Consider the following 26,586-nt stretch of genomic DNA (forward strand, 5'->3'; position numbering starts at 1 on the left):
TTTTTTACTCATTGCCGTCTCACTCAGCCGAGTTGGCATCTCGAGAGTCTCAAGTGCCAATATTGCTTGGTACTCATCTGTTTGTCGCTGGTCGCTGACAGTCAACTGGCCGACAACCGGCAAGACAGTGCACATGTCAACTGGCGGGGTCATTCGCTGTTGTTATGCAATTAAACATGGAATCCATGGTCAAGGGCTACAAATATAGAATCATACTGCCCGGAAGCACCTTCTTTCTTCTTGGCCCGCCGTGTGGAAGGATGCTACTGATCTCTTGCACCATTAACCATTCATGACTTGAACATCTCGGCGACAACATGACGAGGTAGCTGCGTTCGACGGTGGCTTCGGCTGCTTATGACCTGTCCATTTGATGCACAAATTCAAGGTATAATCATCGTAGCCTGATGTGCGCATTGGAAGCCTCTCGACTTGCACTTATGGCCAGACGCTTTCTCGGAATAGCCCACGAGCCGCTTCAGTTTACACTCCCAACGCTTCGGCGCTGCCGGACATTATCTATAATCAGCGAAGCGGTCACTGTCAAATTCACAAGTAGCAACCCGAGCAGTAATTGCACATCCTACGCCTGGTCTATCATGAATTCGTGACCGTAAGGAGGGAGTGGTCAGGATGAAAAAAATGTCCAATTGCTTTCCTATTCCAGTATCTCCGATGCAATGCGCTGCCAGTTACCATAAAACCAAAAAGAATAATAATATACCCTGGCGTTACCGCACCGAATTTCATAAGAGCTGTTACGCTGTATCCATATCATAACGCAGCTGTTGTATGTACAAAACCAGTGCCGCACATGAAGCATGTGCTTACCTGCCTTGGAGACACTCCCGAAAACTGGGGTGCTGTCCGTCGCTTCCCGCGGCAGAGTAGAGCTTGGTGCAATCAACATCCATTGTGATGAATCCACGACACAAAATCCCCGCAGTTTTATCATACCACGTATTCAACATCCTCCGCTGGTCTCCGTCTTGAAACAGTTTGTGCAAAATCCACGCCTATGCAGTCGTCGGTCTATTCATCAGTTGCGCAGTCAACATCACGAGCCATCCTCATCTGATGCCATAATTCCCGCCCTCAAAAGAACAACGCCATCCTGGCATCTTGGAAAATATGCCTATATGCAAATTCCCTCCTCGTGTGAGAAACAGGGCAATTCGATTCTGTTTATGAGAAGCGAAGTAATGCAACATACTCCGTCACATTTTGTGTCGTCTAAAGTGTCCAAGAAAAAAAGCGGAGAAAAAAATTCCCTCCAGAAATACCGGATGCTGAAAGCCCGGGTGCAGCATCAATTTCGATTTCATAATCTATTCGGGGTCGGGATTCGTGGTTCTTAACACCTTTGGTTGCTGGATCCTTCTGGAGTAGTCATGGTCGTCGCGCAGTGTGTTGACACTTTCTCGGCTGCCGCTGCGTGCGTATAGACTCTGTTGGAAAGGGTCCATGCGAGGGTCAATTTGCAAGGTGCTGCTCCTATTGCCGGTACTACCCGGTGAGCCAGGGGCACGCGACATTTCCGGACGGCCAGAGCCCATCATCCCCGAGGAGCTACCACGTATGCTTGGGTCGTCTTGATAGTCGTTTTCTTGTTGTTGCTTCTTTCGTCGGAGGTAGAACAGTATAATGAGACCGGCCAAAACTAAAATTCCGCCGACAACACCAACTACGATTCCAACGATGCCGCCGGTATTCAATCCGCTGTCCTGGACCGAGCCGCCTTGGTTATCGCCAGAGGTATGTCCAGTTGCTGTAGGTACTATTGTGACCGTCTTGACTGTCCCGTCGGCGGTCAATGTAGATATGGCCGAAGTTGGCTTGGACGTAGCTTCGGTCGACTGGGAGGGGGTCAGTATCATCGATTGCGTCGTGGGAGTTCTTGGCGAACTCGAGGTCTAGGGAATATGCCGTTAGGGTTAGGAAATATTGCGGGTAAGAGGGGGATGATGCGGCGTGTGGTCGGGGGCATGCAGTTATGATGGGGAGGGGGGATAAAACCCTACAGTGGAAGAAATGCTGCTACTGCTGCTGCTACTGCTGCTGCTACTGCTGCTGCTACTGCTGCTGCTACTGCTACTGCTGCTACTACTACTGCTACTACTACTACTCGACGTCATGGGCGAAGAGCTAGGAGTAGAAGTAGATGATGGTTTGCCCTGCCCGGTCTCAGTCACCAATACCATCAACTTTGTCTGAAAACCAGACACAAATGCGGATTTGCCTTGCCAAAAACGCCAGATGCAATATAACGAAATTTGCAAGGACATGAAAGGACAAGAACCAACATTTGATTAATGGCATGAAGGACTGCGAGAAACATGGACAAGGTATTGCAAAAGGTCGCTCGCCGTCGGGTAAATGACAGGATCATGACAAGTAGAGATGACTTGAATGACGACAGAAGGGTGCAGAAAGCGGTCGTGATATTGAAATGGAATAGGCGCGGACGAAAGGGAAACACACAAACATGCAAGACAATGAATAGATACTGGGGAACTTACCTCGCTTGTAGTACTAGAATCTGATCCTTTGGTGCCTGAAGGCTGAGCAACATTGAGAAACACATAGCCGTACACACCGGCACCACCACACTTTTCGTCCGGGTAGCCAGGGCAGCTCATGCTGCACTTGGACGTTGCGACCTGTGCTGACTTTGCGGGTGTGTAGTTGGAACACCAGCAGCTGTTGGATTGTGTGATGGCATAGGCGAAATCCTTTGGTGTACAGTAATCATGGCAAAGCCCATTTGTCTGGAAAATGCTGAGGTCTAGCTCGGGTTAGTCTTGTTATGCCGGCTTCGGGTTGAATGAGGTGAATGAAACGTACTCCTATTCATGTCGGCAGTGTTGAGACTTGCACAAATATCGACGTCAATCGCATCGGCGAGACTAACCAGAGAGGCAGTCATGAGCAGCAGGCGAGCCACGCCGCGGGCGCCTGTCAAGTTGGGAGACGGCATTGTGACACAATTTTGCGACTAAGCAACGATAGGAATCTTACTGCTGAAGTTAGCTTCCGAGGCATACATATATTCAAGGCAGGCAAGCAAAGAATCCCGCGTACTCTACATACTTTGAATTTGAACAATGGCCACTTACTTCTTGAACAGTGTACAGATATCACAAGCCAGACAAAGATGTGATGACGAGATCACCACATAGTACGCCAGACGCTAGGATTCTGTTCAGCAAATCGCGGCCATAACAAGACCAAAGACAACACGAGACTGGAAAGAATCAAGTGTTGTGTAGTCGCCAAAGCTCGAGAACAATTGTTCAAATGGCCCCGATCTCAGCCGGTCCAACCGCGTTTGTCCGACCAGGACAACAAGATTTAAAAATAAGATGATGCAAATAGTTCCAGTTGATTATGCACTTTGCAAACAACAGGCGCGTCGTCGAGTGACCGGCTCAGTTGAGTAAATGATGCCAACGGTATTTTGTTCTCGTCCCACGGAGCCAAATGCGTTCGGTTCGAAGAGAGCGAAGGAAGACGGTGCAAAAACAAGAATCCGTGACAATGCGTAAGATGTATTTGGGGGGACAAGAAAGCGAGTGGAAGAGTTGAGACAGCGAGGGTAATGAAAAGAGCCAAAGAAGGCAAAAAGCAAGCAAGAACAAATGCAGCAACAACCCAAAAACAGTCCAAGCTTGGGAACGCAGGCTAAAAGGGCTCGACGACCACGACGAAGGTATTAGTTCGGAGTCGAGGTCATGTGCATGTGTCGGGCTTGTTTAAGTCGTCTTCGTCTTGGACGGAAGCGTGCAATTGCTCTGGTTTGGTTGTGGACAAAGACGACGCATGTGTGAATAGGCGACTGAGCTAGTGTGTCGCCAGGCGTCCGGTCGCGGTTCACGACAGGAATGTTGAATGTCGCAAACAGGGAGGGGGGAGTGGCTCAAATGTTGACGGAGGGACACGGCAATCAAAGCAGACGGAAATTACAATCCAAGTCCCGAGCCAGCCAGATGCAATTGGAAGCAAGAAATGCAACCTGGTAATAGAGAGGGGAAGAGGTTTGAAAAGGCGAGCGAGGTTGATGGCCAGAGAGATGCACGTAGAAGTGGAAGTGGAGTCTGGTGGTAGAGGGTCGACGGTGCAGGCATCAAGGCGAAGAGGGAAAGACCATGGATGGGCAAATCGCCATAGTCCACCGAGCATGGACTGGACATGGGTTCTCGAGTGAAGGCGATTTGAGGTGTGAGGAATACTTGAGACTTGGGCAACTGACGGAGGGTGTGCGGGCATCTGGAAGACGACATCTGGATGGACAGCTACGATCAAGGAACTATAGTATAGTATGTAGTATTACGACCGGACATGGAGGACAGCTTGGCTTCCCTCCAGTGACAGAGGCGGCAACCACGACCGACAGCGAGTCTGGTGTTTGGGAAGGGCATAGGGGGGCGTGTATCCAGCCAGCACCTCGAAACAATGTGCCTCCGCCGAAAGCAAACACGTCGCCTCTCGACCAGCCAAGCTTGACGAGCGTGATGACAGATGCACAGGCAGAGCGACGATTGCCATCAATTCATATGTATCCACAGTCACCCAGCACCCGGCGGGGACAAAACGGAGACCTGACGGGGACTCGACCAGGGCATGATCCAAGTTCAAGCGCTGATTGTCCAGCGCGCATGTGGTGGGGAGAAGCCAATTAGTTACGCATCGACATCAAACCTAGAGAGACACTATTGCTATGTCTGCTGGTAAGGAGTAATACAAATGCAATTGTCTTTTACCTTTTGGAGATGCGTCATTGTCTCCAACTCCCGAAGGGGTAAGGGGAAAAATAATAAGGACTTTCTGGAGCGGCGACATGTCTCGAGCGATCAGATTGTCCTTCCCGTGCCAAGATACAACGAATGCGAATCCGAACGTGGCTTGTGATACGACTCTTGTACAGAATCCAACACGAACATACTCTGAACCCCAGGACGGAAGTTGCTCCGTCACCGGTTAATCAATCTGTTGTATCATGGGTCTGGATCTCACTCAATCAAAGTTTCGCTTGATAAACATTCGGGCACTTTGAGACATGCCTACCACGCCTCAACATCAAGTGTTAGACCAGCGACCGAGTGCCCAATCAATTCTTTTTGCAAGCCTTGTGTGGCTTTGTCTTGTGCTTCGCATGGCGACAAGTCAAGCTACGATGCCTCTGGCTAGCCCGTATCATGATGATCAAGGAAGGCTGCTTTGCCTCAGCTCATATTGTGCTCATGATGGGGCTTGATTTTGCCAGCCTTGGCAGCAGCTTTATTCCGTGCATACCATACCCTTTGAGATCTTCGATTAGAATCGGTTCAGCCATCTCGCTCAAAACAAAATCATTTAAAAAAAAAACTTCATAGATCTACGGAGTACTAGCCTCCGGCATCCTCGCAGCAATCTCACGTTCCCACCCCAACCACTCCAAGCCAACGCAAAAAGCGGCATGGATGGGTCGCAGCACTATCGCCGTGGATATCCAAGCTTGGAACCAGCCGGCAAACAAGGAAGGTTAGGCTAGTGTGAGCGAAGCTGGACGGTGCTACCAGGGTTCTTTGAAGGCAGATGGATGGTTTGAAGGGCAAGGATTGGCGACAGCAGTCCAGTAGCCTGTGTTAGGGCGTCGCGGACCCCTGACGACCTAAAGTGAAGAGGTCATGGTTGATGGTTTGATGGTTGGGAGGTGGAGGGCATCAATTGATGGCGTCACCGGCAGGCGGCAAAGAGGAGGCAGAAACAGAAAAAGCAAATAATAAATTACATAGGAAAGCACGGGCTGCGGCGGGACGGGCATCGAGTTGTGCATTATCACCAACCATTGTTGCTCCATCGATTTTGAGGAATACTCCAGTCGGTTAACTCGGCTGACTAAGTACTCTACAGCGCAGAGTCGACATTGGCGCAGTCACAGATGGACTTGCGGTATGCAGAATGCAGTATGCAATGCATATGCGCTTCGAGGGCGATGAGAGCACTGAGGGCGCTGATTGATTGATCATGACCATTATCCTGCAAACGCCGATCTTGGCTGTGCTTCGATCACGTACGCTGCATCAAGTGAGGAGGCGTCCGATACAAGCCATTGACTCTTGTTACATGCGAGTGTTTGCTAGCTGGCTGACTAGCAATTGATTTGTAACTTCTGTTGCTTTCACATGCGATAATGTCCCTTTGCAGCTCTCTGCATCAATTTCCCAATCTTCACACGGGCGTTTTTTGATTGAACTTTTGTTCAACACACCGAAATCACAAAGTTACACGGCGAAAGGTCTCAGGGGCAGCCTGTCCAAGCTACTCTTGTACTTCAATGTTGCAGCCGCAGCCAAACGTGTGCCAGAGACATGGTCGAACCCTAAATCCAGGTAAAACCTTGGCGTTGTCTCTGCAAGTCATGTTGCAAATCCGTCGGCAGATGAAGAAAATTCCAGGACCCTCGCAGAAACACCAAACACGGCACAGGAAGATAAGATGCGATTGAAAACAGAGCCGAAATTGGGATTTGCGCACGTCCCCAACGCCAAAGAACTGCGTTTATTGACGCCACAAATCGGCGTTGGTGCCGTGCCGAGGTTCCTGGCACATACGAACTTATTACGCTGTTCCCTTCCTGGTTTAGGTGGAATGCCGGAGTCGAGAGCGGTAATTATCACGTCGCTCCTCATCAAGTAAAGTACGTTTGTATGGCCAGAATCTCGACTTCTTGAACTGTCGACGCCGCATTTGTTGCTTGGCCTGTGGCTGCTGTTCAATGTGCGGATGGTGTCAGACTGCAGGAATACGAGGTCCCCTCGAGGTTTGAAGGCGGCAAGAATCACGCGTTGCGGCGACGCAACCCAATCTCTTTTTTTAGATGGCTTTCTGGATGGTGCCTTGCATTGGGTGAAGGGTTGGTTGATGACATTCAACTAAAGTTTTGTAGCTAGGACCACATATCTGGATGCTCATGCCCCTATCCTTCTCTCTTCCTGATTTCAGACCGTGCGCGAAAAAAGTGGCATTTGTAATTACAGATATGGAGCAAGAAACCCTCTCGATCATCGACTTCCTCCCCGTTGACCAAAACACCCTTACCCATGATGGCAAAGATGGGCAGGGGGGCAGCCGAACCTTGGCCAGCTGGTTCTCTGACAATGGGTCTGTCTGTTCTCATCAACCACGCAGATGGGGCGCTAAGATGATTGGGTTCCCATTCGCCCACTGCAGCGTTCATCCTGGTTCGTCCTGTTGGAAGAAACAGAAAGCGTCAAGTGGACGACAGTTCGGCTTTGTTACCAAGAACTAAGCTTCATTAAGAATATATTGACAGCAATTCAGCACTGTTGTATTTGTTTCCTGGGAAAGTTGTGGAAGCTCCAAGTGTTGACTTGTCGCCATCTCTGCGTTGAAACTAAATAGGCGTATCCGACAATCAACCACACAAGCGTCATCACCAAACTACGGACGCAAGCCCCCCGATTCTTGTGGAAACCTTGGAGTGTCACTCATATTGGTCCAGCATCGATCCCGGCTGCCGAGCCGCGTCACGGAGCAGGCACTGGGAACAACACTATATAGCGCAGACCCTCCGCACCTCTGCCATGGAATTTGGACGTGCCTACACAACACATGGTCACACAGCTGCGCATACGGGTATCACACGGACAGTCTCTGCACCAAAGGTGGAGGTAACACGAACACGGCCATCGATGCGTATCACGCAGCAATCTTGACACTAGGCATGCACGTCTGTCCGATGTATGTATGTATGTGTATGTACGGTATTGGCCCAACAAGAGCAAGGACCAACATACTCATGGCGATGGAGTGGACTTTGAAGACACCGATTCTTGAATCGAGGTCTGCAGCAATGCGCAAATTCAGACTCAACATTACACGATGCAAGTCAATGTCTCCGGATGGAGGATATCGGGACACAGAAACTCCACATAGTGTCACCTAGTGTTCTGATGGAATGTCGTAAAGCATGATCCTGCTAGCTCTGCTTCTGTAGTGGCAAGGCAAATAGGATGTAACCCAGCTTTTGACACTCGCGAATCTCGTGCGATGTGAATGAGATGCTGCGGCGGATGGCGGTGTGTTACCGATGGGCAAAGAAATATAGAAGGCCTGTCCAGAGACTGGACGGAGAGAAGTTGGCACGCAACGCGTTATTGGGCAACCTCGCTTCATCCCCTATTGTTGTTTCTCGTGCCCAGCACTAGAATAGAACCATTGTTATTTTTTGTCTTTCAGGCCGGGAGCCCTAGTTGATCCAGAATCGAGGAACGTCGCACTGGAGTGGATTCCTAGGGTGTATTGTAGTAGTCATAAAGGCAACTAAGGCAGCTCGGGAGGTTATCTTGCAAAAGACGCGCAAACTACTGGGGTAGGAATTGTAATTGAGTTTTTATTTTTGAGGGCCTTGTGGCGAAAGTCGTGTGAGCTAGCAAAGCTTACGTTTGCTGATGGATGCATTCTGTGGATAAAGTGTTTTGGGGGGAAGAGGGGGGGCTACAACAAATAAAAATAAAAATAAAAATAAATAAAATAAAAAAGAAATGAGATCATGGGGTGTAGAAGAGGTGTGCAGAGCGTACATATGACCAGGAACCAAGCCGGGGTATTATCCGGCCATGAAACGCTATACTCTACATACCATGTACTGTGGTGTCGCTGCTCTCTGTGTATCCTAATTGACAGGCAAATTTCTTATGCCAGAACTGTAATAACCATTGGCTAGCTGGTTTGTTGACGGGATGGTATATAAGCAGGAGCCGTTTTCGAAGTCGAGCCTGGTGTGGCTACTGCAGTTTTGTCTCCAAGTTTATAATGACCAGTCTTTAATTATTATCCTCGGTAAAGGCGTTGATTCAGTTTTTACTCTAGATTTCAATAGGGAGTTGCAGTAAATTTATATCATCCTCGCGTTTTCTGAATCTTGTCTTATTTGCTCATCTGGTCGCCCCTCTGCCCCTTTCTTTAAAAAGTCTCCGAGGACGTCAAGCTCCAGAAACAGCCATTTATTCTCTCCCGAAGAAGAAAAAAAAATAACCCTCCTACCAGAAATATCAGGAATAGCACCGAGCAAATATACGAATTTGTTTTCCAAACAATCCACCTCTCGAATCCATATCTAGCAACTGGCACAAGACCGTCTCTCATCGACTTCAAATCCATGTTGTGCACGATGCTGGCAACCACCAACCATCATCGTCCCACTTCCGCCCTCAACCTCAACCACAAGCTCCTCTCCAGCAGCACCACCTCGTCCCAGCACCGGCGGCATCGCCACGCCGTGAAGCCATGAAGATCATCCTCCACTCCCACTTCCCAGCCGGCCACACGTACCCCATGCAAGCCGTCGCCCAGGCCCTCGTCGCCCACGGCCACACCGTCCTCTGGCTAAGCAACCCGGACAACGAAGCCCGCGTGCTCGCAACCGGCGCCAACTTCATCCCAACAAAGGCCATTGCCGCCCTCGACTCTCCTCTCATCTCAGCCCACAAAACAGGGCTGTTCGACCAACCTCAGAGCGGCCTCGACCGCCGTCTCCTCGCCCAGGTAGCCGACTATCGCGCCGCGCTGGCTGCTCTCGACGCAGACGTGCTGCTGGTAGATGTCCTCCCCCAAGGCGCGCGGGCTCTCTACCAACTCGGCGAAATACCCGTATACGCAACACTGGGCGTTATTCCGCTGTACACATCCGCACTGAATGCCCCGTTGGCGGCTTCGGGCGCCGCGCCGCCGGCGTCCTGGGCCGGATGGCTCGCCAATGCAGCGAGGCAACTTGCCAGCCGCTTCGTAGAAACACCGCTGTTTCTGCGCCCTGCAGTGAACCATCAGAGAAGGGCGCTCGGGCTGCACAATCTTGGTTTCGGCGAGCCGCTGGAGGAGTACACATATAGCCCGCATTTGCACATCCAGGCGTCGTCTCTACAGCTCGAATTCAACCAGCTGCCAAGCACGGCTTCTCACCAGAAGCACACCGTCTTTGTGGGACCGCTCGTTACGCAGACAAGCACCGACATGTCGAAGCTGCCGTCGTGGTGGTCCGGTTTATCAGGCCAAAAGAAGACAATCATCGGCATAACGCAGGGGACCCTGGCTATGGACCCGACTTCACTCGTTATCCCGTCCATCAAGGCGCTCCAAGATGACGCTGGCCTCGCCCTTGTCGTGATATCGCCTTATGAGGCGGAAATCCGGTCGAGCACGAGACGTACCGAGAATGTCTACCACGCGGCGTGGCTGCCGTATGACATTCTCCTCCCGCGGCTGGCGCTGCTCATCACCAATGGCGGGTACGGCAGCATCACGCAGGCCTTGTCCCACGGGGTGCCGTTACTGTGTGCCGGTCGGTCGGAGGACAAGAGGGACACCGCGGCAAGGGTGACCTATTCAGGGCTCGGCATTGACCTCAAGACCGATAGCCCGGATGTGGAGAGCGTTCGACAAGCCGCCTATGCGATATTGGGGGATGAGAGCTACAGATCCCGCGCAAGGAAGATGGGGGATGAGCTTAAGAGGCTAGGAGGCGCAGATGCCGCGGTTGAAGCGCTGGAAGAGCTGGTTCGCAGTAATACTGTGTCGTGAATCTTGATTTGATGCGGAGGACTAATTTTAGATTTACACGACAACACCCAGCGCTGGTGTTCTTTCTAATTTCGGGGTGCTTGCTGGTGGCCTCGACTCCCTGGCTCGTTAATTTTCCCAGGCCAGACCCTCAAGAAGGCCTCCTTGTTACACTTCGCGGGTCCCCTCTCCGTTTCCTCCTCCTCGACGGGCCGCCCATCATGACCAACGTTTGTGGCCGCATTTTGCCGCTTCCCCAGATAGAAATTTGTCTGAAAAGCACGCCGCAGCAAGCGGGATAAAGGCCAATGCCAACGCCGGCGCGAGCGCATAATACAGCGTCTGTCTATACGCTCCAATGACTCCTTGTCTCATGGGCGACTCAAGCGTATAAAGCTCCCTCGCAGCTTTGACATTGTTGAGAATCTTCTCGATGTCCTTCTCCGTAGTAGAGACGGGAAGATGCGCACGCTGCTGGTTCGGCATCTGAGAGGATCAAATCGCCGCCACGACGGCACTCTCACAGCACTACCGATTTTGGACCACGACTATTAAGGTCCTATTGAAAATCAACCGCCGCGGCGCACTCGGTGTCTTTGCAAACTTCATTTCATACACCACGCACACAACCAGCAGTAACCCACCAACAACCATCACGGCAATCAGGGAAGAATTCCGCCATCCACGTTGGGCATACGTCTTCAACGAGAACGGCAGCAGAAGCGAAGACCACCGAACCCCAGAAGAATCAGCCCAAAAGCATCAATCTCATGCATGGTTCTACAGAGCATCTGGCCCCAATTCTCAGAGGGCGTGACGGCAGCTGCCACGACAAGACCGTGTGGTGCTTCTTTGCCTTCCTCCGAGGCGAGTTCCTTGGCGACCCGTCTGGCCGCATTGCTAGAAGCTATGTCCACGATGCCGCTTTTCTTGGCTCTTCGGTCAAGGTGAATGAGTGTTGTGATGGGCCGGACCATGCGCCGCAGGCATGATAACAGCAAAACATTCGGTAGCCCCTGGACAGTGTCAACCCTCCCCCCCCCCCCCCCCCCCACTTTCTTTTACCACCGGACTATAAGTTCCGTCATGGCATGGGTAGTAATAACTTGCCATCTCCACTGATTCCTTGTGGTAATATCATCCACGATCTTGCCGGCAAACCAATTATTCATAATAAAAAGGCGTCGAAAGCAAGGAGTTCACAAAGCCCCTCCACTCCAGCGGCGTCAAGTCGGCAACGGCGATATCATGTATGAGGTCCAGCCCTGAGCCCCCAATCGCAACAAATACCACGGCCACACAGACCGCTGCGTAGAAGAACAAAGGCAGGATATGCGTGTACGGGCGGGATGGTTTCGCCACGGCACCAACGATGTTGGTCGCTATGGAGAGCGTGGGACAGCACTCTGCTGTGCTTCTTGTAGTAGCCCGTGGCGTCGATGCTGTAATACCCGGTGGTGGTGGAGTCGAGGGAGGATGCCCACGCACAGAAGAGGTAGAGCGTCTTGCGGTTCTCTTTGACCTCGCGGTATTCGGCTTCCACACGGGTTACATCCTGAGATTTGAGGACGTTGCCCACACTGGGGATGGTCACGGCCTCGGTTGGAGAGGCAGATGCCGCGTCTAAAGGAGCGTGCTTGTCGTTGGCGACGGTGCTTGTTCAGCCCGCCATGGTGGGCACGAAGTACTCCACGATACTTGATGAACTGTTGGGGGAGGGCAGTCCTCAACAAGATCTGTCGAAGAAGTTGCTACCGCACCAAGGGCCGGCAACGAGCTTATAATTCCCACGATGGACGGGGATCCTCAACGCCGGCTGGTTCGCAAAATCTTTCCCCAAGGGCACTAGCACTTCAATACGGGCAACCACAAACCAGAGGAGCCATATAATCTAATCAGATCATCAACCAGGATACAGTTCCCATCTGATAAAAATTTTGCTGTGTTGGCACTGTCCGGGTTTGCCAGGACTCAGGGCCGCATCTTCTGGGGACAATCAGCCAATGTATTCCAGTGAGGACTGTCGCCGATGCCAAGACGTGTTCATATTTTGGATTGCTAGCGCAAAGCATCCAGGCCTTTTGTATATATGGTTGAGACATGATACCGGTTTGTGGCCGATGCCTTCCCGACGGAAGCAGTCTCGTGTTTACGGTTACTGCTCCATCGCACTATTAGCGTTTTCCACTTCTTGCGCATGGTATTACCTGAGTTTGTGCCAACCCAGAATGGGGGCTGGGGTTAATCGCAAGGCAGCCAGTATGAGGGCTCAACATACGCAAGTTGCTTCCGGGGACAAAAACTCGGACGGCTTTCAAGACGGTGTGGCATGTGCGTGTCTGCCAGCGTAGATCTTAGAGATGGAGACGCTAGCTTCTGTGTGTAAAGCTTGTAGTGTTGATGTAAAATGCACATTACATTTGCTTGGTATATTGGCTAGATCTATTTCCGAGTCGAAGACTGTTTCAGCGCCGCCACCTGCTCTCTCTGTTCCTGGGTCTCCTCAATTTCACTCCCATCTTCATTGAACAACATTTCTTGTGCTGTTACTAGTTAGCATCAAGTCTTCACTCAAGGAGGAGGCTTCAAAAACTCACCACTCCACAGCTCTGAGTAAACTCCAGCCCGGTCAATCAGCTCCCTATGCGTCCCCATCTCTGCCACCTTGCCATCCTTTAGCACGATAATCAAATCCGAGTCAAAGATGGTGCGTAGCCGATGCGCAACAAAGACGCTCGTACGGCCCTTTTCCCTCAGGATTCCGTTGATATTAATCATGAGCGCCTGCTCCGTATGCGTATCCAGCGCACTTGTAGCCTCGTCAAAGAAGAGAAGCGGCGGATCCTTAAGCAGCAGCCGGCTCATAGCCAGACGCTGCTTCTCGCCGCCTGAGATCATCATGCCCCGCTCGCCGACCTTGGTGTTGTATCCATCAGGAAACTTTTCGATAATGTCGTGGATACGAGCTCGTTTAGCCGCCGCGACCACTTCTTCATGCGAGGCTTCAATGGAGCCGTAGCGGATATTGTGCTCGACAGTGTCGTTGAACAGCGGTGTGTCCTGGGGCACGACACCAATTGATTTGCGGAGAGAGTCGAGCTTTACGTCGCGAATATCCTGGTCGTCGATTAGGATCCGGCCGTCTTGGACGTCGTAGGAGCGAAAGAGGAGGCGGAGGAGGGTGGATTTGCCGCAGCCGCTGGGTCCAACGACGGCCACCTTTTTGCCTGCGGGAATGGTAACAGACAGGTTCTTCAGGATGGGGCGGTCGGGGTGGTATCCGAATGTCACGTCCTGGAACTTGATTTCTCCTCCGCGCGACAGGACGAGGTCCTTGGCATCAGGCTTCTCGGCAATATTGACATTGACCTTTTGAAGGTTGAAAAGGGTCTCCATGTCAAGCAGTGACTGGCGCAGCTCTCTGTACACGGATCCCAGAAAGTTGAGCGGCACAGAAAGCTGAAAGACGAGCTGGTTCACCATTACGAGGTCTCCCACCGTCAGCGAACCACTGGCCACTCCATCCGCAGCAAAATACATCATGGCAGTCAAGGCAGACGAGAAGATGATGTTCTGCCCGCTGTTAAGGAAAGCCAGCGATGTAGCCACCTTGATGGAGCTCTTCTCATACTCCCTGAGGGCCTTGTCATAGCGCGCCACCTCGAATTTCTCATTGTTGAAATACTTTACAGCCTCGTAGTTGATCAGCGAATCCACAGCCACGGTGGAGGCTTTGTTATCCGCAGCATTCGCCTGCCTTCGGAACTTTGTCCTCCAAGCCGTGGTCCAGATTGTAAAGGCCGTGTAGCCCACCATGGTCAATGCCGTAATGGCAGCAAACTTTGCGCCGTACTGCCATGTAAGAATGCCGCAGACTAGGCTGATCTCCAACGCCGTGGGTATAAGGTGGAACACCATGCTCGTCAGCAAAAAGCTGATGCCCTTGGTGCCTCTGTCGATGGCTCGCGTTAAACCACCAGTTTGTTTGGAGAGGTGGAAGCTCAGATCCAGCCGGAGCAAATGATCAAATACATTGCGCGCAACGCTCCGGATGGCCTTTTGCGCAACAGACGCAAACACAGCATTTCTGACCTCTTGGAAGACTGTGGCCCCTATTCTCGCAGCGCCATAGGCGACAATCATGCTTCCCGCGACGGCGGCAGCGGTGCCACCAACAGCCGCGAAGTCGATGTTCATGGAGTCGACAATGCTCTTGAAATAAAAGGGTACCTGGACGTTCAACAACTTGGCCCCGACGAGTAGCGATACGGCCAGTCCCACGCGGATCTTTGTGCCGTAGCTGTCCTTTGGCCAGAGGTAGCGCGACATTTCCTTCATAATGGCCCAGTCAGCCTTGCGCTGCTCCGTCGCCGACTTGTCCGCCATGGAAAGGGGATCATTGTTCTTAGATGCTGCCTTGGCGGCCGGCGTCGTCTGGGATATTATGGCACACGGCTTCGTCGCGAGTTCCGTCTTCTTTGGCTGTTCACGACGGGTGACCGACGTTCGGAGGGATCGTGCCCAGGCGATTGGTCGTTGTGGGAGCCATACCGGACGAGTTTGGGCTTGGGAAAAGCTGCACCGGGGGCAGAGCAACGATGGACGGTGTAATAATCGGGGTATCATTGTCATCTACCTAGGTGGTTGCAATCATTGTGCATGTGGTTGGGAGACTTGGGGGTGCGGCTCCAAATGGCGGGGTGGATTGGAGTGTCTCGGCCGGATGGGTTTTGCAGCGAAGTAGGCCAAGAGTAACCGATACAATAGGATGGTAGAGAGGCTATTGATTGAGGAGTGTTGGCATAACAGCCGCCTCCTAATTTTATATTCGTGTCTTGACGCAGCTGAATTTTGACCAAAGCCCTCAAGGTGCACGCGATCAGGATTGGCGGTGGGTGAACCCTGGTGCGCCAACATTGGAAGCTATGGCGTCAGAATTCCAGCCTCAGGCATGACTGAGTCTTTTTAATGAGGCCGGAATTATTGGACAGTCAAGCCTTACCATTTGGCCGAGAAATTACGATATTGATGTATTATTATCGAAATGCCACACCGCTTCTTTTAAAATATTGCTATGCATTTTACACACGGAGCGCTCGCTTATGATCAAATTGCCGCCTGGTCGCCTCAAATAAATGCAGATACAAAGTCCAGTGTGACCTTGACATAAGCACAATATCCATCATCCTTGGTCAAATCTCCTCCCTACCAGCTTACGAGTTTACATCCCTCCGCTTGATCCATACCTTGATAGGTTTTACCGGATGTTTCGTGACGGCTCGTTTAGACAGCTCCGGCTCTTCCCAACTCTTCCCCTCGGGAGGAACCATGTCATAGAACGAGAGCACCATGGCCGCATAAAAGAGCATTTCGCGGAGCGCGATTGCACGTCCCTTGCACATAGTTGGACCGGCGCCTATTCTTAATCAGCCAGTGCCGTTTAGGCAAATTGGGATTAGTTGAACCCGGGGAACTTACCAAAGGGCCTCAGAGTGCCCATCTCCACGACTTGTAGGCTGGGACCACCAGTGTCCTCAGTGTGTTTCAAGAACCTATCGTGGTGCCACTCCTTAGGATTTGGGAAGTAGCTTGGATCGAACTGGTGCATCTCATGCGCTATGTGAGCCATGTGTCCCTTCTCGAGGAAATAAGATTCTTTGTTTCTGCCCTTTGGCTCCACGACCACGTCTTCACCTAGCCACTTGACTATCCAGACGCCAGTGTAGACGCGCATGGTTTCGATATAAGCGGCTTTGAGATGCGGACACTGGTTGATCAGGCCGTCCATGTCGAGCTCCTCAAGCTCGGGCGCAATCCATACCGCCGAACCAAATTCATTTTGGGGCTGGGCAACCTTGACAAAAGGGGCGATCTCTTCGCGTACTGTTTCGAGAAGAACAGGATCTCTGTAAAGTTCGAAAAGCAACCACGACGTCAGCTGATTTGCATTCGCGTTCATTGTCCAAGCCAGGGCAACGTCACAACTAGCTCGTGCTTCTACAGATAGGCCACGTTGTCGAAACAAGCTGATGCGTGATTTAATAAAGGTGCTGGCATTGTCCATATCTTGCCATTTGATTCCCGGATCCTCTCCGTCCAAATATTTATCCATAGCCTCTTCAAACTCACGGGCTTTCGCAATCATTCTTCGTCTGGCGGCTTTTGCGCGCTGCATCTTTGGCCAGGGTATCCATCCTGGCAAGCCTGTGGCAAGAGCAAGGAAACCATCGTCCAACAACCATAACAAGTCCCAAAAATCGGGGAAGTTTTCGACAAAGTCGGTTCCGAAGAGGGCAGGATTTGCAGTTTTGGCGACAAAATTGCGCACCAACGACATCAAATCAGCTTCGACAAACTCCTCGCCTTTTGAACTTCGCACCAAGTCAACCTTTGCAGACCTCTCCCAGTCAGTCTGGTCGGCTACGGATGGATTGAAGGTGACAAATTCGGCAATGTGAGCCTTTACTTGGTCGACGATGCCATTAACGAATTCGCTTAGACCAGGCTCGGATAACATGTGCTTGAACAGGTCTGGTGTCTCGTGTGCAAGGTTGCTGTAGGTGATCTGGTCTTGCTTGCGAAGGCCGAAGCTTTTCGTCAGGGCGCGGGCTGCGGTCCATTTCTCTCCTGATGAGCAGCGTGGCCGGTTCCAAATGTTGACCATGATGGAGGGATCGTGAATAACATGGTGTCTCTTGCCTAGCATGGTGAGGGAAAAGATGCCCTCGGGATACCGCTTCTTGAGTCTTGCAAGAAATCCGTCCTTGTTAAAGAAGAACTGGAAGGCATGTGCGAAGAAGGGAAGCCAGTAAGCTGGCATTGACGGGGGAGAGACTGCTGCCATGTTGGTGTTTTGACGCTGAGCCGCCGAATAGAAAGATAATGCTTATTATGAATATTGAAATAGTTGCTAGACCAGCGATGGCTGGATTTGCCTGCACGAAGTCGAGAACGACGTGGGTGTGAGCACTCATGGTGAGATTGTGAGGCTCCATTTGTGGGAGCCAGTGACAGTGGAGCGATTTCTCAGCCGATACCCAATGTGAAAGCATGTCGCAGACGCTTTGTCCCCGAGCCAGAGTAAAATTATCGAATTCCCAATGGGCAATCAATAGTAGGAAAGGACAGTCAAATAAAATGTGCAGTGATGCTCTGAGCAGACCAGCCGGGGTTTATATGGTATCAAAGCTGCCCGTCGCTTCCATCTAGCTGGGCTCATCAAAGGTGAATTATCAAGAAAGAGGGGTTTCGGAGAAGACAAGAATCTTTGCTTGGTCCCGATGCAAAGTGGTCCCGATACACCTGTCTGCTTGCCGTATGTCGTGAATGGAGGTGGCCAGTCAGGTGGATGAAAATGCCAAAGGATGGACGCACGGGGAGGACAATAACGCTAACAATAATAACTCTGGTGTGACAATCTATGGCAAGCTAGCGGCAAGCCGCCCGCCTCTACCCAGACTAGTGGAAGATTCGGGTCTGGGGTGATGCATGAACCAGAGACGACAGGCAGGAGCTGCCCAAGCGGCACCTTCCCCATAACAAGCAGGGTGCTCCGAAGGTGCGCGTCGCATTTGCCCACCTTGCGGCATAGCTGTCTGGTCTGGTCTGGTCTGGTCTGGTCGGATGTTGAGCGAAGATTGACCAGACATCAATTGATGCAGCCGCAAACAGACCATGGCGGTCCCAAGAGACTGGCATGCAAGCGAAATGCACGCTGATGATGCATAGTCAGGGGTTTCGGAGTGGCGCCTCTGCAGTGATACAGACCGACAGTCCAACGAAACACTCCACGTTGAACCACACAACATTCACTGTTGAAGACCATCAACGATGACGCCGGCACACGAGCACACCAGTTCCAGCAGAAGGTACACGATTTGTGCTATTTTGTCTGCATGCGGTTAACAACCTACCTAGGTATGTAAATACTCGCCCAGAACACCTAGCTACCTCTCCGGATACTCCTACGGTTGCCTTGCGGCACCATCATCATCGATCCCAACCACTCGGCGCGTTTCCCTACATCTTCGACTTCCATGTTCCTTTGCAAAGGCCACAGGTGTGACTTGTAAGCATACTATTGGCATTTAACTACGTAGTTCCTTTGTGACACAAGAAAAGAAAACTTTGCCCAGACAACAAATCATCAAGGTGTCCAGGCACTGGTACAACAAAACAAAGCTCAGTGCAAAAAGCTGGGTCATGCCCTGCTGGGAAGCAGTTGTTGAAGAACTTTCCAGAACCGGTCAAAAAGGAGAAAAAGGCAAGGACAAAGGGCCGCCACAAATTCCGTTCGTCATAATAACAATCATCCAATAAACTCCCCCTGTTTTTACTCGCTACCTTGCTTAGGCAACAGCAACCCGTGCAGGCAGATCTTCCATATCATCCATAGCACTGTCAGCATCGCTTGCGGGTGGTGATGAGTGCTGCACAGCCTTCTTGCCTCGAGAGGACTTGAACCTGCTCGTCGTCTTTTCCTTGTGGAATTGTTCGTCGTCGGCGTCTGAATTGTACTCTTCCGTCTGCCGTAGTTCTTGTGATTCTTGCCATGTGTCTTCGATGAATCCTCTACAGCAGCAGCGGCGGCGGTGACACCGGATTTTCGGCCCCGCTTCCGAGATCCTGGAGTTTTGCCAGAGGTCTTTTTGGCAGGAGTTAACTTCTTCGGTGGCTGGGCAACTTCAGCCAAGGCGGGATCGATCTCCATCTCCACGTCTTGATGTGCTTGCTCTCCTGATTGGTCTTCCCCTTCCAGCTGATTCGTCTCTCCATTGGGCGCGACGTGAGCATCTTCGGCATCGGACGCTGTAATGAACTCTGCGCTGACTTGGCCCCGCTCGTCGTCCTGCGTACCGGGTGTTGAAGAAACCGGAGCAACGGCTTGCATGTACCGCATCTCGTCTGCATCATCAAACAGTTCGTCCGGCACTTCGGGAAGATCTCCCGTTTGGTTATACTGGTCGATTAGATATTGCGCACAATCTCGCACACTCGTACTTTCCCAATTGGGCACAGTCTGCTTCAAACGTCTCCAGAGAAGCATCTGAGTATAGCGGTGCCACTGGTTTCGAAACGGCTTGTCCACGAGTCTTTGCCAGGGGATCTTGGCATCTGCGCCGACCGCGGCGACATGAACCGCCATAACAAGACGATATCGTTCCTCAACCGGCATTGCAGCAATTTGCCGCCGGGCCTTTTCAAGCCTGAACGAGATCTGGGAATCAGGTCGACTGGAAACAAGGTGATCCTTGCCATTGGTCCGAATGTTGAGTGATTTCCACTTCGTAATGCATTGCAGCCGACTTCGGGTGCGGCCCATCAGCTCACTAATGTTCTGCCAATCTATAAGCTCTTCATAGCTCTTCTGCAACAGGGTTTTGGACGGCTGGCTGGCTCGCAATTGATCGATCACCATCATAGACTCGATGATGTGCTTAGTAAGGCGAGCCTCTTCATCTTCATCCCAAGTATCCTTTCGCTGGTTCTGGCCGCAGACAATGTAGTTACGGTAACGATCTCGAAGATCCTCGGGATGCCTGTTGATAAGACTCGCAATATAGGACCATTTCGTCCCGTGCCGTTGAATGAGTTCTGCCAATTCAGTGTCTTGCTCTGCAGTCCATGTTCCACGGGCAACAAAGTTATGAAACTTCTTGCGAGTAATATTGATAACTTTTTGTCGATGACGGTCAGGGCATTCAGCAAAGATTCGAGACCAAAGTTGCGCATGAGTGTCCCCGGCTGTGGTTCCACCAGGAGCATGAATGAGCTGAACCAACAGTTAGCAGTAATAACAAAAATCGATGAGCATATAAGGAGCATAGTATACTCACTTCGTTCACTTCATGCTGTGTTAAGTCATGGTCAGCCCGGTAACTCTCTACAGCTCGAGCTATGCGAGCAAGTTCAGCGTCAGTGAATCGACCTTGCGTGAAACCAGTCAAGCGGTTTCGTGACTGGCCAGAAGCCTGCTCGAATGAACCATCTGCATCTGCCGAAGCACCACGCATGGACTGTGAGAGTTTCGCCCTCTTCGGCTTGCGGCCACGAGATTCCTTCTTAGCGGCACGTTTCGCTCTTCGAGCCTTTGGCGTTGCAGCAGACGGCGAAGGCGACTCTCCCGAGGCATTCATGTTGCCATCGTCCTCACTCACAATATCCGGGATGGGATCCTGCTCATAGTAGGTTGGCTTGGCCTTCTTCCGAGTGGATCGGGGCTTTTTCGACTTGGCAATCGGTAGCTCGGCTTCAACCATGCCCTCCAAGCTAGCATTCAACGGCTCTTGTGGATATTGATTAGACATTTCTGGATCCTGATCTACGTTTTGCCCTTCTTCCAATGCTTGCTGTCCAACATGGTGCTCGTCCAAGGCCTCACGTGCCAAGCGCTCGACATCGCCATCTGTATCAGCCAGTGCGGCCACAGCAGTCCGTGTGCGGTCCTCAACCCCCAGGTCAACATCCATTTGGCTTTCGTTGGGAACACTATTCTCTCTAGAGCGAGCTTCTCGTGATTGACTTCGTCGACGTAGGTGGGCGACGGTGGGCGATTCTTGCGGGTCGGACTCTGGCTCATCATCATCATATATGGCACTTTCCGAAACATGGCGCCGCTCTTTCCTCTCGCGGAGGAGTTTAGAGGAGCCTGCCTCGCCATCTTGACCCTCGGGTTCCTGATCATGAGATCGTTTCTTCTTCCGGCCTTTACCATCTACAGTGTCCGAAAGCTTGCGCTTCCTCCTTGTTGGCGATATTGCTGTCGCTTCCTCCTCTTGCAACTGGCCCCATGGTGTATTCTCTGAGCGTTCAATTGGCTCATGCTGAGTCGGTTGACTGTCAGAAATTTCTGCACCCTTAGTCGACTTTCTTTTCGACTTTCTCTGTTTCCTGGACGAGTCCTCTTCTTCCGGGATTGGCCAGGTAGCGATATCGTCTTCCTGGAACGATTTCCGCTTCTTGTCTCGCTTGCCCTTTTTATCTCGTTTCGATTTCCTGGGTGATGGTTCCAGGGGAGCTTCTTCTGCCATGACCGCTACTGGAGCCTGCGAGGAGAAGGTCGCAGGCGCGGCATTGCTATCGAACATTTCTATGGCTCCAAAGTCCTCATCAACTCCAGGCAGCTCACCAATGTCTGCGGCGTTGTCTGAGCCAGCGACGGAGTAATCATCTACGTCCGCCATTGCTGCGTGAGCTTCGCTGCGACGAGAATCGTTTTGGTCGTCGTCCACGGTTCGATCTGGCTGGTGTTGATCTTTTTTCTGTAGGGAGTGGCGGCCGGATCTCGTCTTTGTAGCCTCTTCAGGCTGCGATCCCATCAATGATCACAACGTGGATGCGAGACGAATGTTAGGCCATTTGCTGTGCGCAGACATCAGTGCAGATGTACGAGGCTGGGTTTGCGCCTGGAAACGAGCTTGGCTGTGGGGGCGCTCAAATTGGAGGCGCGTCAAGCTTTCTGGGTCACCATCTGGCGTTTGCCAATTGCTTGTTGCCTGAGATGTCAGGCCCCTATTTTGTTGCGCTCGCCGTGAAACCGAGAATTGCATAATGGAAATGTCAATCAAGGCACTGAGAAAAATTGTGTCGGGAACACACTTTATCACAAGATCCAATACCGACGTCGGTAATCCTTTTGTTCATACATATACATACAACACGACATGACCAAAACATTCCTAAGGGCTGCGCCCATGTATACACCGTCTACCGCTAGCGGCTTGAATGCAATTAATTGTCCTTCTCCTCCTCAGGCATCTTCAACCTCAACGTGACCTTGTTGCACTCCTGCTGAATGTCATATTGTCCACCAAGAACCAAGTCTTTGGCCACCAGTTCCCTGGTTCGGCCTAGGCTCTCAATGGCGGCAATCCTTTCAATGGTATCATCCAAATGTTCCTTGAAGCCCGGTTGGCTACAAATCTCCCGGAAAGCCCGGTGCATTGGAACGCTGCTAGCTCGTACGTCTGCTTGATTCGTAATCGTGAATAAATTCAAGCTGTCTAGATCTCTGATAAAGTCGCATCGCGTCATGATCTCTTGCGCGATATGGAAAGGATATGTTGGTAGGATGTGGCCTACAACAGGGTCATATGTGCTGGCCATGCTCTCTTCCTTCTCAACAAGGGCATGTGCTAAGACCATAGCAGCGGCCTACAGTTTCTGTCAGTACTATTTATTGTCTTCTCGGGGCATTTTGAACGGGGAGAAACATTGAGAAACTTACCGCCCATTTTTGTTGGTCCATAACATCATCATCCATTTCGGTTCCCATGATCCAGCATTGATTGAGGAACCATTTTTTCTCAATGTCCTTGATCCTTTCGCACGTGGCCAACATATCATGGCTCTTTGCTACACGGTTCAGGAAACTCAATCGTCCTCCAACACGGTCATATACATCGTCAAGCTCTTCCTGGGACATCTTTTCTCCAAAATAGCGCATGCGATATCTCTGCAGAGCCTGAATGGCTTGCTTTTTCGGCAAATCCGTCACAGGTAACACTTCCATTCTAGTGGATAGTTGTTTCAGCCGTTCGTAGACCCAATAATCATCCGAGTTGAATACCATGGTCACCAACCCTGCGGCGGCCCACTGTTCAGCGCGCTGTTGTAAAAGCTCGATAAGGTTTCGACCAACATCGTCATTTCGTAAGAGGTGCATCTGATTGACAATGACAACCAGAGGCTTCTTTCTTATACGGAATAGCTTCATGGCCACTTTTTCCAACTTATTCAGCGCACGCTCAATATCCAAAAGAGCTCCCATGTCACGTGGCCCTTTCTCGCTAAAGTACCCGCCGATGTAGTCCTCATGAAATTCGTAGTCGAGCGCTTTGCCCAGGCGGATTCTCACAATCTCCGGGTCAGCATGGGCCTCAAACATGGCGACACCATCGCCATCAATCTTGCGCATTGCTTCAATGAGCATGCTACTTTTTCCGGAACCCTTTTCGCCCAATATGAAGTAGTAATGGCCAACCTCCTGGCCAGTGATGATACGGTCGATATGTTCTTGTTCCGGGCGGCGCACCCAATGTTCCTCGCCGGGAGGGTGACTATGAGGAACGTCTTTGCCCACCGCGGCCAACTCCAATACAGGATCCCCAGGTTCGAAGGCTCGTGTCATTTTCCTAAGAACGAGCATTTTATAGCATTTATGGTAGAGATACCCGGCTCCTGCGAATCCTACTCCCAGGACGAATATTGAGGCGAATGTGGTGGCTGCGGATTCGCCCATTTTGGAGAAGATGGACGGCTCATCCGATTTAGCATTTTCTCTGCCATTATTTTCCTTTGAGGAGGCATCTTGAGCTATTAAGTATGATTAGTCGATGCGCTTCATGTAAATGTGCGAATATGGCAGCTGCTCGTGGTTGAGCATGAGGTAAAATTATTCGAGCAGTGAGGGAAGTGCCTACCACTTTTTCTGGGTCCATACGTCGAAAAAAGCTGTGGGCATGAGGCAGCGTGTCCAATTCGACTGTGCCTAGCAACATTCGACCCGAAGAATGCCCATGTTGCGCGGAGACCAGGCCGTACTGCCTGCATTGTGAGGCGCCAATGAGCGACGAATTGGCGCCTGTTCAATTGCTTCCTGAAGCCCAGGCGGTTGTTGCGCAAATCATGAGATGTATGAGGTGGTCAAGATCAAGCAATCCCTGGACCGTTGAGTGTTTGGGATGTGGCCTCCTCGTGGCTCTTGCGAACATTGAGGTCAAAGGGACTCAGGGACCTATTCCGTAACAAAAAGTTTATTCGTCCCGGCTCTATGTTGGCGACAATTGATGACCTGGTTGGCGCCAATCCTGTCGGCGGCCTCGCAGCGGTGGAGACATGGCAAGGGATGCTGGGCCTCGTTCTTTTCTTGTCATTGCGGGCTCTGGAGTCGGGACAGCAAGTGTCCACAGCGTCGGGTGGGAGTTTCAGCTGCGCAGGAGGCGGCTCAATGTTGTGAGTGACGGCACTAACGCTTCCACTGTCGTCGAATGACGTCGCCAGACCTAAAATATCATCGATATCGAAGGCGACATAAAGACGTGGCTGATGCACCAGTGTCGCAAAACATGGAACCCTCTTTGCTGACATATTAAGAGAGAGGTACTGAGCAGATGACTGGTTTGTGTTGACGGGCCGTACTTAACACGTGACAGCCATGATTGGGTTTGCCCACCCTCCTTCCTTTGTATGTTTGCAATCTGATTGTAACTCCATGTCGAAGCACTGGGTTTTACGTCCAAACACAATACAAAACCAGCAGACAAAAAAACCTTGTCTTTTTTCACCACCTGTCAATCTACGGTTTTCTTTCAATTCTTTCAAGATGCCTTCAGTGAATCACTTCGCTCCACTGCAGCCGATAGTCACGCAACGACCAGAGCAGTCAGAAGCATTGATTTTTGCCCCGCTTGGCTGCAAAGGATTCACGATGCAAACTGAACTCGATGTGAGTAAGAAGTGAGGCCAGCTCTCGTAGAAGACAGTACGGTCTGACACGTGATGCAATCGTCTATCATCTGCCATGCCTCTTTACTTTGCCACTTTTGCTTTTATGGACCTGTGTATGGACAACGTTGAATGTGTGTGTGTGTGAAACCTTGGCATCCTTATACACCAACATACCGACGCTCAAATATCTAGTCAAAGCCAAAACGCAGTCACTCATTTGGTCTTTTGAAAAGTTGCAATGATTGGATCAATAAGACATTTGGAGGAGTGGTGGCTCTCATCCGGATTCGACCACCTAACCGATCTTGTCGATGTCGATAGCCTCGGTCTTGGTCCCGAGCAAGTCGATTTCGTTGAAGCTATCCAGCAAAAACTTATCGCTTTTGATAATGACGCCAATTTTCACCATCAAATTTATAAAGATAAATCGGTTCCGGTCCCACCGTCCGCTATACCTAGCTCTCGTGAAAATCTCAGCAGCATCAAAGACGTACTCAAACAAACGGAAAATGGAGGACCAGATCACAGCCAGACATTCGAAGTCTTGGCTATGCTTGAGCAGGTTGAAATCCATCGCGTACGGCTGGCAGCTTCAGCAAAACTGGGAATAGACGCTGGGTCCTGGAAGGACCATGATTCAAGGTTGATCGAGGAGCTACATGACACAGCAAGCAAGAGATATTCACTTCTTCAATTTTATTTTCGCGCACATGTTAGCATCCCGCCCCATCTCACTTGCTGTAACGGAACACTGTTACTAACACATATTCCATTTCAGTGTATCATAAACTTTCTACCACAAGGCGCCATAGATAGGCGCCAAGCAGCAACGATCATGGCCCGATTGAATGCGCTGTTCCCTCCAAATTTCACAGCGTGTGGGGAGGATGAAGTCGAACCTTCATCTGATATTGTAAACTTGCGAGATAAAATACGGCTTTGTATTTATGAGCACCTGATGAGACCAAACAAGATGCTACAAGAGAATGAACAATTGTTCGAGGCCAAGTTTACTTCACCGTGTAGCATGCCCTGCTACAAGACTTGTCGAGACCGCATGATCAATTATGCAGAAGAATTCAAGAAGTTCGAAGAGCTATGTCTGAAAACTCTCCACCGCATCGAAAAGCATCGTGATGGACGATTAGATGATGACAGTCCTCCGAGGTGGTCATACATAACTTTGTCAAACGGTTCAGAGGTACCTGTAATGGTCCAAACAGCATATCGTTCTTTGTATCCCATCGCGGCTGAGACCAGCACTGTCGCAGGAACACCTTTCGATTCGAGACTCAATCCGTCACCAACGTTCATAGACCCCGTTGCATCTGAGAATGCCAATCCACTTCTTGAAGACATGCCCGGCCATGAGCTGTCAGCCACGAAGAAGGATGTTGCCGCCTTTTCACTTGACCCCCCCGCGCCAGATGATCTCGTTTGCCCTATCGATCTTTCGAATCCAGAATTTTATATCCATCCACTTTTCAAAGATGAAAAATTGGTATCGGGCGAAATGCAGCGACCAGGCATCATCCTCGTCAAGGAGCATTCAAGTCGACATTTCTAGTACAATTTCGA

General features: G+C 51.0%; 8 protein-coding genes across 11 annotated transcripts; 3 read left to right on the forward strand and 5 right to left on the reverse strand.

Moving 5' to 3' along the window:
- Positions 1-634: 634 nt before the first annotated feature.
- Positions 635-3,513, reverse strand: WSC4_4 (Cell wall integrity and stress response component 4). 2 transcript variants are annotated; one of them, XM_066122686.1, is made up of 4 exons: positions 3,117-3,513; positions 2,845-3,017; positions 2,520-2,785; positions 1,248-1,913 (listed from the first exon to the last, which is right to left on the reverse strand). In XM_066122686.1, the coding sequence occupies exons 2-4, from the start codon at positions 2,975-2,977 to the stop codon at positions 1,329-1,331; spliced, it is 984 nt and encodes a 327-aa protein (XP_065972248.1). In that variant the 5' UTR covers positions 2,978-3,017; positions 3,117-3,513; the 3' UTR covers positions 1,248-1,328. The 2 variants fall into 2 exon arrangements, with proteins under 2 accessions (XP_065972247.1, XP_065972248.1); XM_066122685.1 differs by lacking the exons at positions 2,520-2,785; positions 2,845-3,017; positions 3,117-3,513 and adding an exon at positions 2,022-2,363 and having other exon boundaries at positions 635-1,856.
- Positions 3,514-9,291: 5,778 nt separating this feature from the next.
- On the forward strand, positions 9,292-10,581 carry J3458_021678 (uncharacterized protein; the record flags this gene model as incomplete). Its single annotated transcript, XM_007809653.1, has 1 exon — positions 9,292-10,581. One exon carries the CDS (start codon positions 9,292-9,294, stop codon positions 10,579-10,581), a length of 1,290 nt encoding a protein of 429 aa, XP_007807844.1.
- A 1,033-nt stretch (positions 10,582-11,614) lies between these two features.
- Positions 11,615-15,414, reverse strand: ATM1 (Iron-sulfur clusters transporter atm1, mitochondrial). The gene has a single exon (XM_066122687.1). It carries the CDS (start codon positions 15,190-15,192, stop codon positions 13,132-13,134), a length of 2,061 nt encoding a protein of 686 aa, XP_065972249.1. The 5' UTR covers positions 15,193-15,414; the 3' UTR covers positions 11,615-13,131.
- A 152-nt stretch (positions 15,415-15,566) lies between these two features.
- Positions 15,567-17,898, reverse strand: J3458_021680 (uncharacterized protein). Its single transcript, XM_007809651.2, has 2 exons — positions 16,039-17,898; positions 15,567-15,976 (listed from the first exon to the last, which is right to left on the reverse strand). The coding sequence occupies exons 1-2, from the start codon at positions 17,402-17,404 to the stop codon at positions 15,774-15,776; spliced, it is 1,569 nt and encodes a 522-aa protein (XP_007807842.2). The 5' UTR covers positions 17,405-17,898; the 3' UTR covers positions 15,567-15,773.
- A 324-nt stretch (positions 17,899-18,222) lies between these two features.
- On the reverse strand, positions 18,223-21,973 carry J3458_021681 (uncharacterized protein). The gene is made up of 2 exons (XM_007809650.2): positions 20,397-21,973; positions 18,223-20,332 (listed from the first exon to the last, which is right to left on the reverse strand). Exons 1-2 carry the CDS (start codon positions 21,876-21,878, stop codon positions 18,893-18,895), a joined length of 2,922 nt encoding a protein of 973 aa, XP_007807841.2. The 5' UTR covers positions 21,879-21,973; the 3' UTR covers positions 18,223-18,892.
- Positions 21,974-22,125: 152 nt separating this feature from the next.
- J3458_021682 (uncharacterized protein) lies at positions 22,126-24,625 on the reverse strand. 3 transcript variants are annotated; one of them, XM_066122688.1, is made up of 3 exons: positions 23,982-24,625; positions 22,787-23,874; positions 22,126-22,713 (listed from the first exon to the last, which is right to left on the reverse strand). In XM_066122688.1, exons 1-3 carry the CDS (start codon positions 24,109-24,111, stop codon positions 22,291-22,293), a joined length of 1,641 nt encoding a protein of 546 aa, XP_065972250.1. In that variant the 5' UTR covers positions 24,112-24,625; the 3' UTR covers positions 22,126-22,290. The 3 variants fall into 3 exon arrangements, with proteins under 3 accessions (XP_065972250.1, XP_065972251.1, XP_007807840.1); XM_066122689.1 differs by having other exon boundaries at positions 22,126-23,874; positions 23,982-24,299; XM_007809649.2 differs by lacking the exon at positions 23,982-24,625 and having other exon boundaries at positions 22,787-23,970.
- A 90-nt stretch (positions 24,626-24,715) lies between these two features.
- J3458_021683 (uncharacterized protein) lies at positions 24,716-25,021 on the forward strand (the record flags this gene model as incomplete). Its single annotated transcript, XM_066122690.1, has 1 exon — positions 24,716-25,021. One exon carries the CDS (start codon positions 24,716-24,718, stop codon positions 25,019-25,021), a length of 306 nt encoding a protein of 101 aa, XP_065972252.1.
- A 225-nt stretch (positions 25,022-25,246) lies between these two features.
- J3458_021684 (uncharacterized protein) lies at positions 25,247-26,575 on the forward strand (the record flags this gene model as incomplete). The annotated part of the gene is made up of 2 exons (XM_007809648.2): positions 25,247-25,720; positions 25,787-26,575. The coding sequence occupies 2 exons, from the start codon at positions 25,247-25,249 to the stop codon at positions 26,573-26,575; spliced, it is 1,263 nt and encodes a 420-aa protein (XP_007807839.2).
- Positions 26,576-26,586: the final 11 nt, after the last annotated feature.

The sequence above is a fragment of the Metarhizium acridum genome (assembly GCF_019434415.1).
Source record: "Metarhizium acridum strain ARSEF 324 chromosome Unknown scaffold_586, whole genome shotgun sequence".
In the NCBI taxonomy this organism is placed as follows: Eukaryota; Fungi; Ascomycota; class Sordariomycetes; order Hypocreales; family Clavicipitaceae; genus Metarhizium; species Metarhizium acridum.

Coding starts and splice junctions, on each gene's coding strand:
- WSC4_4 (XM_066122686.1), bottom strand. CDS start 2,977: ATGCCGTCTCCCAACTTGACAGGCGCCCGCGGCGTGGCTCGCCTGCTG. Junction 2,786..2,844: donor CACTGCCGACATGAATAGGA/GTACGTTTCATT, acceptor AACCCGAGCTAG/ACCTCAGCATTTTCCAGACA. Junction 1,914..2,519: donor ATTCTAGTACTACAAGCGAG/GTAAGTTCCCCA, acceptor CATATTCCCTAG/ACCTCGAGTTCGCCAAGAAC.
- ATM1 (XM_066122687.1), bottom strand. CDS start 15,192: ATGACAATGATACCCCGATTATTACACCGTCCATCGTTGCTCTGCCCC.
- J3458_021680 (XM_007809651.2), bottom strand. CDS start 17,404: ATGGCAGCAGTCTCTCCCCCGTCAATGCCAGCTTACTGGCTTCCCTTC. Junction 15,977..16,038: donor GGGCACTCTGAGGCCCTTTG/GTAAGTTCCCCG, acceptor GATTAAGAATAG/GCGCCGGTCCAACTATGTGC.
- J3458_021681 (XM_007809650.2), bottom strand. CDS start 21,878: ATGGGATCGCAGCCTGAAGAGGCTACAAAGACGAGATCCGGCCGCCAC. Junction 20,333..20,396: donor CACAGCATGAAGTGAACGAA/GTGAGTATACTA, acceptor CTGTTGGTTCAG/CTCATTCATGCTCCTGGTGG.
- J3458_021682 (XM_066122688.1), bottom strand. CDS start 24,111: ATGCAGGCAGTACGGCCTGGTCTCCGCGCAACATGGGCATTCTTCGGG. Junction 23,875..23,981: donor GTATGGACCCAGAAAAAGTG/GTAGGCACTTCC, acceptor CATACTTAATAG/CTCAAGATGCCTCCTCAAAG. Junction 22,714..22,786: donor TGGACCAACAAAAATGGGCG/GTAAGTTTCTCA, acceptor CAGAAACTGTAG/GCCGCTGCTATGGTCTTAGC.